The sequence below is a fragment of the Pleuronectes platessa genome, chromosome 5 (genome assembly GCF_947347685.1).
Source record: "Pleuronectes platessa chromosome 5, fPlePla1.1, whole genome shotgun sequence".
Lineage (NCBI taxonomy): Eukaryota > Metazoa > Chordata > Actinopteri > Pleuronectiformes > Pleuronectidae > Pleuronectes > Pleuronectes platessa.
In genome coordinates, this window is record NC_070630.1 from 13,013,943 (window position 1) to 13,030,957 (window position 17,015).

Sequence of the window (17,015 nt, forward strand, 5' to 3'; positions counted from 1 at the left end):
TTGTACTGTCTCTCCTCAATGGGACGTGGGCAGCAACCAAAGGAGGTAGCCGTTATAATGTCAGTTTCGGTTTGATAGTGTTCAAGGCAAAGAAAATCACCTCTTTTAAATATTCCTTTTATTTTCTCCACGATCGGTGAGAAATACCTCGCCCGCCCGGTGCCATTAGCTAGATTTAGTTACTGTGTGTAATTCTAAACACTTCCGTGAAGCGTGATAAGCTCTTTTCACAGTTGCCATGCTTGGTCTCAGAGTAATGATGTGCTTAAAATACTTAATGGAGAAAACTCTATGAAGATCTCATTCCGAGCTCAATAATGAAAGATGTTTTTTATTCTTTGACGCCTCCACACCAGTGTCAGTGACCTTGTTTTGGGGTTGTCCTTCAATCCATCCATCTGTCCTGTTGTTGTTAATTCAATACCTCTTCACAATTTGGGGGGTGATAGTTAAATGTCACTGTGACATTTACTTTTCACAAAACAGGATTTTGTTTTGATAACAATTTTGAAAAAAGGTCAACTGTACTGTGACATCGTAATATTCTGCAAAAAAACACTTTCCTCTTCCCTGTTCAACGTAATGAAGAACAACAGGGAAGAAGCCACAACCAGTAATTCTGGTTGCAATTAGTGTGTTTCTATGTGTTGTGTGTTTTATTATTCATGCAGCTGCAGAACAGTTGGATAGATTGTCAGCAGCTGAGTGACGAACAGTGTGAGGTTACACTTTATTCAGATGCTACAGCCAAACACTCGCTTCAAAACTCTGATGATACACACCTGTGGAATAATGTCAGTGGAGAATCTGTTGCTGATGGAAATGTGTACGATCGGGTTCAGTCAGGTGTGAAATAGGTACTTTGGTTGGATATTGATGAATATAATATAATAATGATTTTTGAGAAGAAATGCTCAGAAAAAGAGATTGTACTTTGAAGCATTCTCTGCAGTTTGGTGTATCTACACGATATTTATTGATTTTAATCATTGTGTGCGTTGCAGCGGGATTTAACAGTAGTCCATAGCTCGATGATTTTCTATTTTGCTAATGTGTTTAATGAAATTAAACTCAGGAAAGTTCACCCTGTCCTTCACAACTGCTCCTCGCTGTGACTTTGATTTAATCAAATTGTAAGTCAGAGTGACGGGTGGCATACTAATGCACCGCAGGAATTAAACGCTCCATTGAGAGCCGGCGTCAGATAAGAATGTGCCTGGTCCCATCAAGATGTTGGATTGGATCTGGTTTTCTGTGCAGAGTGGAGTTACACTGAATCACTGACCTCTCAATACCCCCCCCCCCCCCCCCATCTCTCCCCCCATCTCTCCCCAGCCCCTATGTTTATTCTAGTCTCCCTCTCTGTTATAGTCTCCCCTCGGGTTTCAGATCAAACCCTGTTTCGAGCATTCTGAACTTTCTCTCTCGTACATTTTTCAGTCTATTTCACCTCTTGACCCTTCTTGTCTTTTTCCTCCGCAGGCATCAGAGCTGGGAATGCTGTCCGTCTACTACACTTACATCTTCACCTCACTGGTAAGGAAATGGGCGATGCTGTGGGCATTTAGAGGCAATATTGATTTCCACACCTACAGAGGCACATCAGTACTCTAACGCGGTGCCCGTGTAGTGTATAAGCATAGTGCACGTTAATTGGTACTCACCTGAATGAATGGCCAAATGGATGGAGTTAAACAGAAAGGAATTATAGCATTGCGTCTTTATAGCATAGTTGATTTTCTACCTCATTGCATGTGACTTCAAATTAGAGACATGCTGAGTGTGGTGTCGTGTCTTCAGTGGTTCTGAGCATTGTTCTTTTGCCCCTGGATCTCAGGACCAAATAAATGAATAATAATGATCATTTAATAGCTTCGCATTTATTCATCAGTATTGTTGCTGTTGTCGTTTTTGCTGCCTCTTTGCTTATAATTAAGACTGTTGAACGGCTGCCAAGCTCTGATTGAATTAGCCATGAAGTCATTGTCTCGAGAGCAAGCGCTCACTTCTGGCTGTGGGTGTTTCTTTCTTTCTTTCTTTCTTTCTTTCTTTCTTTCTTTCTTTCTCATTTATTCAAGCATCTCAATTGCGGCCTGTTGGGTCATAAATCCTGCCTATGGGTCATGGACCAAACAAAAAAGTCAAAGTCCAATACATTTTTTTTCATTATAAATCACGTGTATGTTCAAGTACTCAGTCTTCTGTTAGGTTAGGTTTAAATAGTAATCTGAAGCTAAAAACAGGGTAAAAGGTTGTGATTGACAGCTGGGACTTACTCGCTATAGGTAGAAGAGCATGTGTATCGATGGGACATTGTTGCTATGTCTCCGTCCCACAATTGCTACTGGGCAGAGTCTGACTCACTAATGCGCAACATGGCAGCTTCGTGTCCAGGATATTTTGGCTTCAGATGCGTCCATCTTTATTCACAGTCTGATATAAATATTAGAACAGTGTGCACCTCATCGTTTTGGTTTCTTTCAGTTCTTAGCCTGGAACTCTTTAAATAATATTTATCATTTGGGGCAGTTTTCATACAACGTACATCACCCCGACCATCAACTGTGTTATTACTGATTTCACCACATTCACATTACATCCTGTATTGTTGAGTTGCACAGTTTCTTAAATCTACCTGCTTCCTGTGGTTAGTTAAACTTAATGTGGCTTTGTAAACGATGCTTCGTCCCAGGGGGTTTTATATTGTTTACAGTGGCAGTGAGTTGAAAAGCGGTGACAGTGGCAGAAAGAGAAAGAGCTGAGAGAGGCAGCCGAAAAGCACTGATTCTTTTCTGAGTTGCTTTTATAGCAGCAGCAGCAGCAGCCGACCAACAGCTGAATCGCTGCTACTGAAACATCTCACAGCCACTTCTTAAATGCTCCATCTCCAGCAGGTATACAAACACACATCACCTCTGCAGTGTTTGTTCAACCTCTTAAGTGTTTATTTGCAAAGCTGTCACTAATCCTATATATTTTGTAAATTAGGAGTGTTTTACATATTACTTCATATCAGTTACTTTGCTGCATTAGGATGGAATTGAATATCCCCGCTAGATAAGAAAGGTATTTACCAGGACTGTGAGCGTGATGGAGTTGAGGAGCACAGAGGCCAGGAGATATATGAGAGTTATTCTAAGATCATAAAGATAGGAGAAAATTTGATGCTATAGTAAACTCACCAGATAGCCGCTCCCTAATGGAAATTAATGAGCTTGGAAACACTTTGCTCTAATAGTGCTGTAGAGAGGATTCATATCAAGCTGATTTATGACTCATTAAGAGTGGGCTGCTGCCATCTTCCTGTTTTCCTCCGCAGCCCTTGACATATTCTCTTATTGCACCGATCTTTTCTCTTCTACCCTTTCTTTAACCTGTTTGTCTTCTCTTTGTGTCTGCGCCTACATAAGCTTCCTCATCGCTCTTCCCCCGGTGTCGCTGCAGCGGCTCAGTTGGACGACACCGCATATAGCACACAGATCTGTGGTAGATAGATGGTGACCCCGTATTTGCTCTCCTGCTATACTATCACCACTATTTTCTTATAAATCCGGCCATTGCTCAGCGGCGGCAGCATTAATAGCTCCGGCTAGTGTTCCGATGGTCAGCAGTGTGCCTGTCCACCAGCCTGGAACACAATGCAAAGGCTGTGAGTAGACAATAGAAGAGCTGTTGTCTCCTTACTTGACATAGTAAGTAATTCAGCCAATTAATTCTGTTTTTAAAAGGTTCTGCTTGTGTGCTTATGTCGCTCACCACACACACACACACACACACACACACACAGACACACACACACACACACACACATACATATGTACAAATGCACCTGAACACACAAGAGGAGTGCTTCCATTATGTTCTCTCATAGTTCAGCTAATTTTTTTCCGACAAAACTAAAAGTGTATTTCTGAAAATGGAGATAATGGTTTAAAAGCTTGCATCTCCTTTTCATCCTCTCATTAAAGTGCTTAGCGTCATTGCTGAGAAATGACAGCATTCGGCCATTTGTTCAAATGCCATAAAACACTGAGAACATTCAGGTTATGTGAGGTGGTGTCCTCTCTGTGCAGAGAAAGGTACATGGTGATGGTGCTCAGTGGTTTAATCAGGAGTTTGAGACTAGGGTTCTTAATCAAAAAGCAGCAATATTTTCATTAGCTTTCGATGCATAATTATGAGGCAAATATGCTGATTACAGAAATAACTGTGACATGATATAATTTGTTAAAAAGCAGACAATCATCTAATTTCTAAGCAACAACAATCGAAACATGGCATTCATGTACAATGTCATAAATCGATTTTGGATGTGAGCCTTGTTAAGCTGGTTAGTGTGCTGTTTATTAAGCCAGAAATCAGTTAAGAAGAGCGAGCATTGATTAAATAGGGATATCAGCGAAATCAAGTTATGGTGGAACAAGTTCCTGCTTTGCCGTGCTTTTAGTTTTTCGTGGTGAATTGACAGCATTTGTAAAAAAAATGCTTATCTGGTATCATCAACTACACAAAGCGTTTGACACTACACTATTTATATATATATATATCATTTTTCTATCACACAGCCATCAGGTGCCATTTAGGGTTCAATGTCTCAGTCAAGGACTCTTCCACATCTGAACCGGAGGGAGTCAACAACCTCCAAACTTCCAACGCACCGTGCATGCACACTTTGGAGTGTTAGACTTTTGGGTTTTGACTTCTTGCTGTGCCTCAGAGAGGTTTTGTAAAGCATTTTACTTTGAATGAATTTCATTTTCTATCTGAGATAGAAACACTGGTTTCTTATTTATTCAGGCATTTCCACCGAGCTACGTGGCATTAAACACAACCCTCGCTAAAATTGACAGAGCTGTGGTGTTCACAAGTTATTTATTACAATTCATGCGATTAACCTTACATGGAAATCGCAAGAGTAGGTTCATCACATTCGTGGCAGTGATCACACATTTGTTGTGTGGAGGTTTGGGCATCAATCCATGATTGGGGCCTCTAATTATATCTTAACTGTTTTATACATTATATGAAATTACCTTAACGTCAATATTGTGATAATTATGAATACAAAAACGTGTGCTTTTGAAATTTAGACCTTTAGTGATTTTACTCAGGGTTGTTTACAGGGTCATGTCATCTTATCGAACAGCACAATATCTGGTTAAAATTGTTCTGCCTGACATCCAACCGCCACCTCCTCATCTTCTAATAAAGTTGCCACAGAATGTAATCCAGATTGAGATTAGGTTTCCTTCAAAATCTATTTGCTGTTGCTGTTTAGTTGGGTATAAACATAATTTCTAGGACACATTGTTTCAAATGTGAGTGTAATGAGTCTTTTTCATTTGTCTTCAAAGATGAAATTAATCATGAGTGACAGATTGCATTGAGTTACAGAAGCTGGTGACACAGAGGGTCCCCTGGAGTTGACATCATGACTTCAGCGCTTTACCTCGTGCCCGAACGTTACCTTAAAGTGATAGTTCAGGGGAAAATGAAAATTCACTTATTATCTACTCACCACTATGCTGATGAAGGGGTGGGTGTAGATTTTGAGTCCACAAAACACTTCCAGAGTCTCAGGGGTAAACAGTGTTGCAGAAGAATCTAATGCAATTGAAGTCAATAAAAAAACTGAAAAACAGACTGCAGGTGTGGTGTCAAACCAGGTTTCCGCATGTTCCAACGTGCATGACCGACTAGAAACAGCGTCATTTACACCGTGTTTTAGGCTAAATGTCCTCTGACATATTCATGGACCTTCGGACACACCATCGTGCTGCTAAGTCCGCTAGCGTAGCCACTTCCAGTCAACTTCTAACTCCCCCCCCCCCCCCCCCCCCCCCGCATCCACATTTTGGTGAGTGGATAAACTTCCTGCTTATATTTTTTCAAATGTGCTATGAATGACATTTTAAATAAGGGCTTCGGGATTAAGCGGTCAATTTATTGAGGTAATGTGTTTTCTCAACATCTTCCCTTAAGGAGACCTCCTGATAGAGGAAGCAAGACAGGGGATAAAGATTGTACAATTGCTTACCATTCTACATGTGTGTGTGTGTGTGTGTGTGTGTGTGTGTGTGTGTGTGTGTGTGTGTGTGTGTGTGTGTGTGTGTGTGTGTGTGTGTGTGTGTGTGCATACATGTGAACTTTTAATAGTAACAGGTGTTCCAGTGCAGATATTTCCTTTATCCTCAGGGAGCAAATACCATTTCTGAAGTCAATTTAAATGTTACACTTATCTCCTCCTCCCTCACCCTTCTGCCTAGAAAGAGCTTTTACATCAGACGACCTGTGACCTGATACATTTACTTATTGCTGACCGTCCTTTCTATGAACATGGTGAATTTAACAACATAGGAAATGGCTCGGTAGCTAAATTAATCCTGCAACACGTACGAATTTTCATATCCTGTGAGGTTTAAAAAAAAGCGGTTACACATGATGGATGTGAAATGAGCGGCAGCCTGCGTGTGTTTGTCTTTTTCTTAACACACAATGTTTTACAGTGTATTAATGGGAGGCAGCAGCAATGTGATGTATCTCCTGGTGTGTTTAGTCAGTGTGGCGTCCGCTAGAAATCTTCTTTACTGAGAGATTGTTGTTTTTACTTCGACTTTAGTTTGACTTGTGTTTAGCTTCAAACGGAGCTCTGCATGGAAACCGCCTCTGCCACATGGAAACTTTCTTATTTATCCTTGCAGTGGTTGAATCAGATTGTATTTTCTTGTACTTTTAAAAGACAGTAGGCAGCATGCATAATTTCTATTTCATTTTCATATTTTGAAAATATAGACGGAGATGACACACAAAGCTCAGAGATGTGAGTCTTTACTGTCTGTGAATATTTATTTGGTCGTGGCAAAAAGTTCATAGCTTACGATTCTTTCGTTGTTAGCTTACATAAGTCTGACCTCTGTCTGCTTCAATTCTAACATTTCTTTTTAGATATGTTGACCATAGTCTCTAATAATTAATTGATTGATGTTATCATTAAAACATGGGATCTAAAGACATTGATATACAGGTAAAATAGGTTCTACTTCGAGGTTCAAATTAGAGTCAATAACCATCTGATGTGTCTTTAGGGTGGGAACCCTCACTGTGGATTCTGATCTGAAGAGCGTCTAATTCACCAAATTGCTGTCAAGACTTTTCAGTTTATGGTTTAGTTTGCACGATGGAACAAGTGAGTGTTTAAACCAGAGGCTCATACTGGGAGATTTGATGATTATGATTTGCATTGCAATGGGTAGCCGCAGCATTAGAGACACGTACTGCACAATATAATGTCCTACAGCAGGAAACTGTTTATGGCAATGACTCCTATAATTCATTGTGATATTACCACACATTACCTGGCTAATTCAGTTTGACCTCATGTGCATAGTTTGACCTCCAGCTCCGCTCATACTGTAGTCTCACCTTTTTTCGGTGTTGTAGAATCACAGGTTGTGTGTTTTTCTTTTTCCCCTTGCTGGGATGAGCTAATGTTAGGTCCTTAATAAAATGGTGAATGTAGATTAAGTGCAACATTTTTAATGTGCTTACATTTATCCTGATTATTTACTAGAGTTCCGTTTGGAAACACTGTAGATGTGCTGGCATAATCATATACACAAGCTCATATATAAGCTTTTATGAGCTTGTGTATTTCTTATCAGGGAGGAGAACCAGTCGGGTGAGTCAAGGAGAGGAATAACAGGAAATACAGATTTTATACCAGATGCAAACCTGGAACATTTAAATTTTACGATATGATAAATTGACGGTATTTATGTGGTGCGTTTCCAGTCTCATCGGTCCTGTATACCTTATACGGCTCAGGAGGTATGTGAAGCCTCCATTGGCAAGATGGGGGGCCTTAAATGCCCGACTTCTAATGAATGTGTGTGACAGCAGGAGCACTGCTTTTAGAAATGCTCTTTGAATATGTGCACAAATAGGGGAATTGGACTCCTACTGTAAAAGCCTTTTGAGTGCTCGATAAGAATTTAGCCCATTTACCATTTACATGACATCAAATTAAAATGCTTCAGGTTTGAATCTGGAATAAAACTTTTCACATTTCATGTCGTCTGTCGGCGCTCGTCTGACTGTAATTACGGCACTTACACAAAACATTAGAGACACTTCAAAAGCAGGGAAAGCATGTCAGAAACTTGATTGCTCCATAAAGGATGACACATAGTTGCACAAAGTAGATTGTACTCACGTCGGAGGCAGCTCAGAAGATGAGACACCACTGTCTAATGTGCAATGTGAGAGAATTACTCACAGTACCTCCATAAATAATTTGCGAAGCATTTAAACTGCAACTGGAAACCATCAATCAAGCAGCTTTATTAAAAGTAATGATAAATGCGAGACTTTCTTAAGAGACCGTCTTGTGATTAACCATGCATGAGTTAACATGAGATGACGCGGTTGTGATTCACTGATGAGTCAGAAGAAACGTGCGGTGAACATAATTGCCCGTGATGTAGAACTCGGCTGCACGTCGTAATCAGTGGAGTTTATTCCTCTGAAATCCCACCGTTGGCGTACAAATTGTTAAGGCTTAGGACACGTTCATTGTTCTTAAATGATTCCCTCCTGCTCCCTGCTCCGTCTCCATCTCTCTGTTCCCTCCCTTGTTTCCACCTCTCTTCTGACAGTGCTCCCTCCTCCCCTCTCCCTCCTCTGCTGACACTTCATTTATCTGCGTTTCTTGACATCTCTGACTAACGATTTGCCGGGCCGCTCCCCTGCCTAATCTGTTTCACCTGAATCATCTCAAGACGCTCATCAACGTCCTCACTCAGCTCCCCAGTCTACAGTAAAAGGGGGGGGGGGGGGGGGGGGGGGGGTCTGTCATGCCTATTTCTGGATAAGACAACTTTGAGGCTAATTTCAGTTTTTGTTTTGCTTCTTGAGTGATGCGTTGATTTTATTAATCAGATTTTTGGGTCTGCGGAGAAGGAAGATTCGGTCGGGTAATTCAAATTGGGTAATAAAACATTCAAATTGTTTGCCTCCTCTCGCGTGTCTCTAATAATGTATAAGTTTGTTACTCATATATGGTATCAGTCAGTTTATTACTAGAGTCTCTGTGGAGAACATGGATGTGAAAGAGCGACTATCAATTGACCATAATAAGAGCTAAGGACCTTCGGTGGACGCTGCCTGGTTTTGGTTGGACTCAGATTGCTGTGTCTCATAACCTGTAATGTGTTCTTCGCTACATTAATTCACCTCCGTGGTTTGCGAGGCATCCGTCCTTGGTAGTGTAATGTTCAATCTCGATCCAAGCAGTCCCTTTAGTTGATGGAGCTGATCAGAATTAGACACGCAGGTGATATTATCATGCATTGTTTCTTTTAGTCCATTTGATAAAGCCCTTAGCGCCCGTTCAGTTTCCTCTCTCTTATAGGGCCACTTACCACCAGCAGTAAATATACTGAGCATTAATTGTGAGATAGAAGTCGAGGCCCCCGGGTCACAGTGGGCGGAGAGATTCAAACAAAAACACACTTCCTGGAGGGGTGATAAATCTCAACAGCTCCGCAGGGTTTCTACATCTTCTCTCCGTGAAGACAACATTGTTTAAGAGGAAGCGAGTGGCCGACATCCTGCAGCCTCCTCAGCTGGAACATAACCCAACACACGGGCGCGCACACAGGAGGCACGCACAGACAAATGCACTGATGGAAACAATCAAAACAAACGCCAACACCCTCCCCCCTCCACTCCACTTCATGGCTTCCATCTAAGTGATTTGTATCCTGCGATCCGAGCTATTCGGCAGGATTGAATAAATCACAACAGCTTGGCAGTGACTCATCACATGTTGACGGCATGTCTAATGTCATTTGAAGGTTAGGTGAGCACGGGATTGGGCCTCGCAGCGCCTCGCGTGGCACACTTTCACTTTGTGATGTCATTTTGAGTCTTGATGAAAGCGCGCGGGCTCACTCCGTCTCTCTCTCTCACTCACTCACACACACACACACACACACACACACACACACACACACACACACACACACACACACACACACACATACATACACACAACACACACTCACACACAACTATCAGAAACACGCTCTGACTCCCAGTGCCGGCTGACGTATCATCAGTCTCTGCAAAGCAGGGCCATCAGTTCAATCCTCCAATCGCACACACACAAACACACACACACACACACACACACACACACACACACACACACACACACACACACACACACACACCCACACACACACACACACACAAACCCTCTGCCTGTTTGTTTTGTTCTTCATGTTCCATTTCCCCTCCACACACCCGTGATCCCTCTTGTCACTGCAGTCATTGTCATGCATCCATGCCTGAAGAGCTGCCAGCGCTTCCTGACTATCTCTCACACTCACACACGCACACACACGCACGGACAAACACACACGCACACACACAGTTAACCAGTGAACACACACGCCCAAATGAAACTCCAAATGAATAAACCCATGTACATGCTCACCCACACAACATCCCATCGCTCCCAGTCGCACATGCACACAGTTGTAACGTCTTAGCCCTCTTATCTACCTGCCTGTCCGTCTGCTTCCAGGAAATAAGCTGTGTGTATTTTTGTGTCTGCTGGTGTTGCTGTCATAAACCAGCAGCAGTGATAGAGAAGCAGGCTGCATATTTGATTCCCACTCATTTTTCTTTCTTTCACCTTCCCTCTTTCTCCATTCATATTTCTTGGAGCTGATTGGCAGGTTTGTATAGAAGCGAGAGGGAGGATGTAGGGTCGGACTTCTGAAGCATGGCTGATGCTGTTATTCACGAGTTAATCCCTATTCTTTCCCTCACCCTGACCTGCTCCCCGCCATTTGTTCTTGGCCAGTCGGGGTTTCGCGGGCTCTACATGATTCACCCTTCTTATTATTCCTCCCAACGCTTTCAAATGTGAAAATGCTTTATTATTCAATGTACCACAAAAAGGAAGATGAGGTATATGCAAACCTTCTTCGACCTGCACAATTTCTCCAATGGTCTCTTACTCCTAAATTTCTTTTTTTCTTCCTCTACTGTCTTGGAGGTTGCCCTTGCCTCTGTCACTCTGTCACTCTGTGCTAGTGGTGGAAAGTTAGTATTTGCTGTCTGACCTTGTCCTGGTAGTTTCACCTCTTTTCCGTGCTGCTAAAACCGGCTTCCCCTCGGTCTGTCTACCACTTTCGGGTTCTTTCCCCCACTCTGTATTTTTCTGTCTAGATGTGCCTGGCCTTGATAAAAAATATTGTCTAGGTGATAGAGAATTCAATTTCAAAAGTTTATTGTTCTGGTAAATTTGTTCTCATCCCGTATCTGTGAATGTGAATGAATGAAGGGAACATTCCTAAAAAAAATGGAACCAGAAACTCACTTAGGGTCAACCTTGCCTTCCATCTCATGTACTCATGTGGTAGAGAAGACTTATAAATAAAAAAAAACTCTTGTCACTCAACCTGCTTTAGAGGGCAGCCACTGTGACTGTGAAAGTGATTGGGATTTAATTAATTCCCCTCCACGGCTTATGTAAAGTTCATATTTCCCTGTTTAGACACAGAGTTTGAGAATTAATCAACTGAGTAATAGGAAAGGTAATAGGCTACGTGGACGGTGACAACACAGAGGTGCATCCAGCCAGAATATAAACTATGTGACGATTATGTCACAACAACTGTGTTTCACCAAATAATGTCTGCATGCAACACATTTTGTAACGCAAAAACACCAGCTTACTTTGCGTTACGTTTCTTGTGTTGATGGTGTGCGGAGCAATACAACACTAACACAACTGCACCCCAGATATAAATTCTTCTGAGGCTTCAATTTATACATCCCCACTCTACACATTTGCACTATTGTTAGTTTCTGGTTTGGTTGTTTCAAAGTCTCTGAAAGATCAAGTTGATCAGACGGAAAAACCCAAAGTGCTGTTATTATCATGATATTGTCACTATCTCATTTATCTAGTTTGTGTGTAAAATGTTAATCCCAGTCCCGATCTTCGGCGAATGTTTTGATTTATAACTCAGCATCCACACAGGTCATGGTGACTTTATAATCCAAATAGTGATTGTGTCATCCACTACTCTTGAAGAGGTCACCCATAAAATTACCTCTGCCAAGGTGATTAAGTTTTGTTTGTTAGGTTGCAGGATTACGCAAAAACTACTTAACCAATTTCCGCATGAGCTTTTGTGGAGGGGTGGGGCATGATCCAAGGAAGAGCCCATCAAAATGTAGTACGGATATGGATCAGGGGGCGGATCCACAAACACATTATCACTTTCTTTAACATTTTTCAACATAATTTCTTCGAGAATAGTTCATTTATATTGATTTATTATCAATTTGGTCCAGATTCTAATAAAAATATGGATCTAGTGAATTTAAAGGGGACATTTTATGCCCATTTTACCACAAGTTGATATGGTTCCTTGGGGTCTTAATGAAATGTCTGTAACATATTTTGGTCAAAATACCAAAAGGATAATTTAAAACAGTACCTTTTTACCCTGTCTAAAACCTCCTCAGATTGACCTGTTTTGAGTGCCCCGCCCCCCCTCACAAATGGAATTTTCACAATATGTCCCCTTTAAATGAGGTTTCTTAAGGGAACTGTTGGTCCTTGGCGGAGTTGTGTGCTCTACTCAGTGCCCTATAATGGCATGAAACTTCTATGTCTCATAACTGTACTGAAAGCTAATGCTGTGGGATGTTCATATTTATGTTGAATGTCACGATGATCGACATAAGCAGGAATTGAATTGTGCCAATGCAAGTAAGGCAAAAAAAACGGATTCTTCTCTTTTACTTTCCTAACGTTATCTACGCTATCACCACTGTCTACTGACCAACATGTTGGAGAACACATAAGCTTCCCAGGTGTTGACAGTGTACTTATAGGGTCAACTTCAATGCTGTAACTACTGAATCCAGAACTATAAATCCATCTTTACAATGGGAAAGGTCAGGGCCTTCCTGGTGGCCTGTTTGGATAAGGTGTGCACTCTGTCCCCCTGCTATCCTACTTTTGATTTAGATTATATTTGATGATGACTACCATCCATCTTGCAGATCTCCTCCATCCTGCCTCTCTGCACCATTAACTATTCAATAAAGTCATCAAGGAAGGGATCAAGGCCTCGGCCATTCTGTCCTGTGAACTGTTGCAGAGAAAATTTCAGAAAAGGCTTGAGAAGAATAACGAGTAGTGGATGGCCATTTTTGCTGCAACAGCATCAAAAATGGGACTCTGGGATTCACCTGCCAAGTTTGTATATTAATTTACAAAAGATGGAAGATATACCTCTGGATTTGAATGTAAAAAAAACACTCTGAAAGTCATAACCACTGGTGAACCTAGGGTTATTTAAACAGCAGTCACCTCTATCAAACCACCCTGACACTTTTAAACCATTCACATATGGTATTATGACATATCAATATAACACTGGATCTTTTCCCGATTGGCATCATAGTTGTTCTAGTTGAATGTCCAGTAATGTTGCGAACCCTTGTATGAAAAGGTCTTAAAAACAGCTTCTCTATTGACATTTACAATCAGCTCAATATTTCCCATATCAGATTGCACAGACGGTTACAAATCTGAGCTTCATCTTCTAATCATTTATTTATTTCCATATTTTGAAGACAGTCAATTTAACCATCATCCATCTCACGTGCTCAAATAAGCACCGACTGGAAGAGAAGAGCTCATGTAACGTCTCACAGTGATCAGGCATTATTACTGGTTGTGTATTGTGCATGAGGGCAGAGAAGCAGACTTCCACCACAGACCCTTTTCATCACTGATTGAACTTATTATCTGATATTCTATAGAAAAGACCCACAACCCTATTCAAAGCCAACGGCTTTCTGCAAGTGTCTCCACTTAGGGCAAAGACTTAATGCAATTATATGATCTTTGTTATCTTCAAATTTTGTATTGTATAATTGGTTCATTAACAATTGAACAGCACATGCAGGACACTTTGGTTGCCGAGATGGCCGTCCACATAGCAAACCTCTTTTCTCCTTTCCTCGCACAAAAAGAAAAAGACAGAGAAACCCGTTGACACTCGTATCAGTATCCATGAAGGGCATTCATTAATCATTTATGTCTAGCTTTCAGGGGTAACAGGGTGGGATGGGAATTGCTCTGTTCGTGTAAAAAATTAGAAATTGATTAGGATTCATGAAGTGAGCGAGCGTGATCGGAGGTATAGTGACTTTTAAAGAGCAGTGACACTAATGAAATCCACAGTCTGCCTGTAGAGTGGGAACGTGCATTTTAAGATATATGGTATTCAATTAAAATGTAGAATAGTTGTTGACTGACTTATGCGGAGATGGTAGAGTTGAGAGAGTGACAATTTATGCCCTGGCATGTCAAACCACCTTAGATTATCACACTTAATATAACTTATCATTGATTAAAAACACACTTAGAAGCCTTATTTCCATACAATTACTAGAACTAAAGTCCCCTGGTCTCTTTTTATCTGTGGCTGGGTGTTTGTGTGAATAGGAATGAATAATTGATGCTGGTGTTCCAACTCTCGGGCTCAGACCTTTGCGGAGTTCTGTCGTATTGATTACTCCTTGTCAGCCCTATTACCTGCAACTCCCCCTCCGAGCCCCATGTCCGGATGACTCAGTGTTGACAATTGTATTACAGCCTATTATCTCCCAAATCCCAGGGCTTGAGTCCCGGCTTACTGTGGGATCTGCTTTGGGAAGTGGAAATTGCCTGCTTACTTCATACCTGACTTCCTTTTTACGCTCTATAACTTTCTTCCCGGCGTCGTCCCACAATCCCACTTCCACCTGGCGACTTCCGTCATTCCTTTCCTCTTCCCTTTACATTTCCTCATAGCCTCATTGGTCACTGACATTCTTTTATCCCCTTCCCTCCCCCCCATATATTCCAGACCGCTCATTCACCCATCTCGAACCTGCCATGTACCGTGTAATAAGCCAGAAACCTGACGACACAAAGTCACCATAAGCCAAGATTCATTTTTCTTTTCACTCCACTTCGTGTGTAATTTCTCAAAGACGTAGCATGTGTGCTTTGTAAGGAGGGCGCCCATTAAGATGGAACCGCTCACTGCTATCCTTCTAAAAGAGTGAATACAAGAGTGCATTTGCTCGCATACGCTTTTGTTTCTTCACTTTGTTTATTGTCTTTTGCTGTAAATCAGCGTCGGTGGTCAGTGACCTCACTCAGCCTGATGTCATGCCTCTTTAACTAATCACACATGTGACTTTGGTTGTGCCAGTGCATTCCAACACATCTACCAGAAAGCCAATTTATGGGATCTGTGTCAAGTATTGCAAATTGGATGTTTTAATCAGCCCTGATGGAGCTTTAATTTGAGTGAAGGCATAACTGTTACTTTAATCTGATTATCGCTCAGCCCAGACAAAGACATCTAGATGGAGAGTTCAATACACAGTCAGGCTGTGCTGATTGGAGAGCTGATCGTGTCCAATCAGGATTAGTGAGGGACAATCACTACGTTTACATGCACACTAATACGCTGCTATTTATTTTATTTATATTTTAATACCGTATTCATAAATTTGATATGGGTCACGTTAACATCATTTGGATAAGCCAAATCTGGTCCAACATATAATGCTGATTAAGACATGTGGGATATGTCGAGCTGAGAGTAACACAAACACATTCCATCCTGAACAAAATGAGGCCAATAAGGATTAAAAGATAAATAAAGACAAGAAAATGAATTGCATCTAAAATATTTTTACATTGCGGCTAACTGAATTCACAGTAATGGTCACCGAGGACAGAAAGCAACTACACGGGATTGGCAACATATCTGAAGCTAAAGTCAGGGAATGAATGTCCTACAACAAATTAAAGGTATTTAAATGGCATTTACTTATAACACTTTGTAGTTTTGCTTTTTTTGAAGAAACTGTACTTTCTTGATTCTTGTTGTTCTGGGTTTGTACCCTCATGGTTGAATGCACTTATTGTAAGTTGCTTTGGATAAAAGCGTCAGCTAGATTGAATGTAATTTAATGTAATGTATTATGTGCAGGTTATACAAAGCAATATTCATTGGCACTACATGACATGAATCAACAACACCTCCGGCCTCCCCTCATGGTGTTTCCTCTATATTCTGTGGGTGCTGTGAAGCCTGGTGTAAATAACCTCCTGAAATCACAACAAGAGCGGCTGAATAAAGTTACCCTGTGTGCAAGAGAGCCAAGAAACAAATATCCAGCTAAGCCACCCTGCAAACTGGAAGAATGCATCTCACCCAAATCCATTTCACCGGGACTATAAAAATACGATTTTGCTGAAGCCTTTCTCATTTAACAGCTCTGCAGTGTTTAGGTATAAAGTGTGTTTAAAGATGCTACAGCGTGGAAAAGGTGTGAAAATGGAGCATGTCCACCTGGGTGTCTTGTTTACAGTGTTGTGAGCTGGAGACTTCTCACTTTCACAGGAGAGACTCAAAACACCAACATGCACTGAGATAAGCCTCTGTCTGGTCCACCATGGCACAGACCAGACGACTGACTCACAGCACACACAGACAGTGTGACTTCATCCTGTGCCTAGGATGCCGTAACTCTGACGCTTCTTCTTAACCAAATCTAAAAGTGGCAACAAAAGCCCCCTATTGGTATAAAAAAAACTTTTTAGCCTCTGTTGCCATCAATTCACCAACTACAGAACTGAGCCAGCCACACTTGGATCACCTTTGCCAGTCAACATATAGATTAGGTGTGGTTGAGATTTGGTTAGACCAAAGAACACAGAGTCCTGATCTACAAAAAATAATATAAAACCCAACCTGAACAAGAGCATTCAAATCCATACAGAGATTTCCCCTACATATATTCCTTTTAATTGCGGCTCTTTCCTCTTTTATCTCTGTTCCAGAGCTGTGGGGTTTACCTTATCTGGATGAGAAACAGTCAGGTGATCGATGTGAAACACTTAAGGGCTTCATAGAGAT

At 41.4% G+C, this 17,015-nt stretch overlaps 1 protein-coding gene across 1 annotated transcript in view; it reads left to right on the top strand.

The window, feature by feature from the left end:
- grik4 (glutamate receptor, ionotropic, kainate 4) overlaps window positions 1–17,015 on the top strand; it is a 153,389-nt gene that overhangs the window by 70,519 nt on the left and 65,855 nt on the right. Inside the window, exon 6 of the mRNA XM_053423578.1 lies at window positions 1,483–1,536. Within this exon, the coding sequence (XP_053279553.1) occupies window positions 1,483–1,536 (54 nt within the window). The remainder of the gene's footprint in view (window positions 1–1,482; window positions 1,537–17,015) is intronic.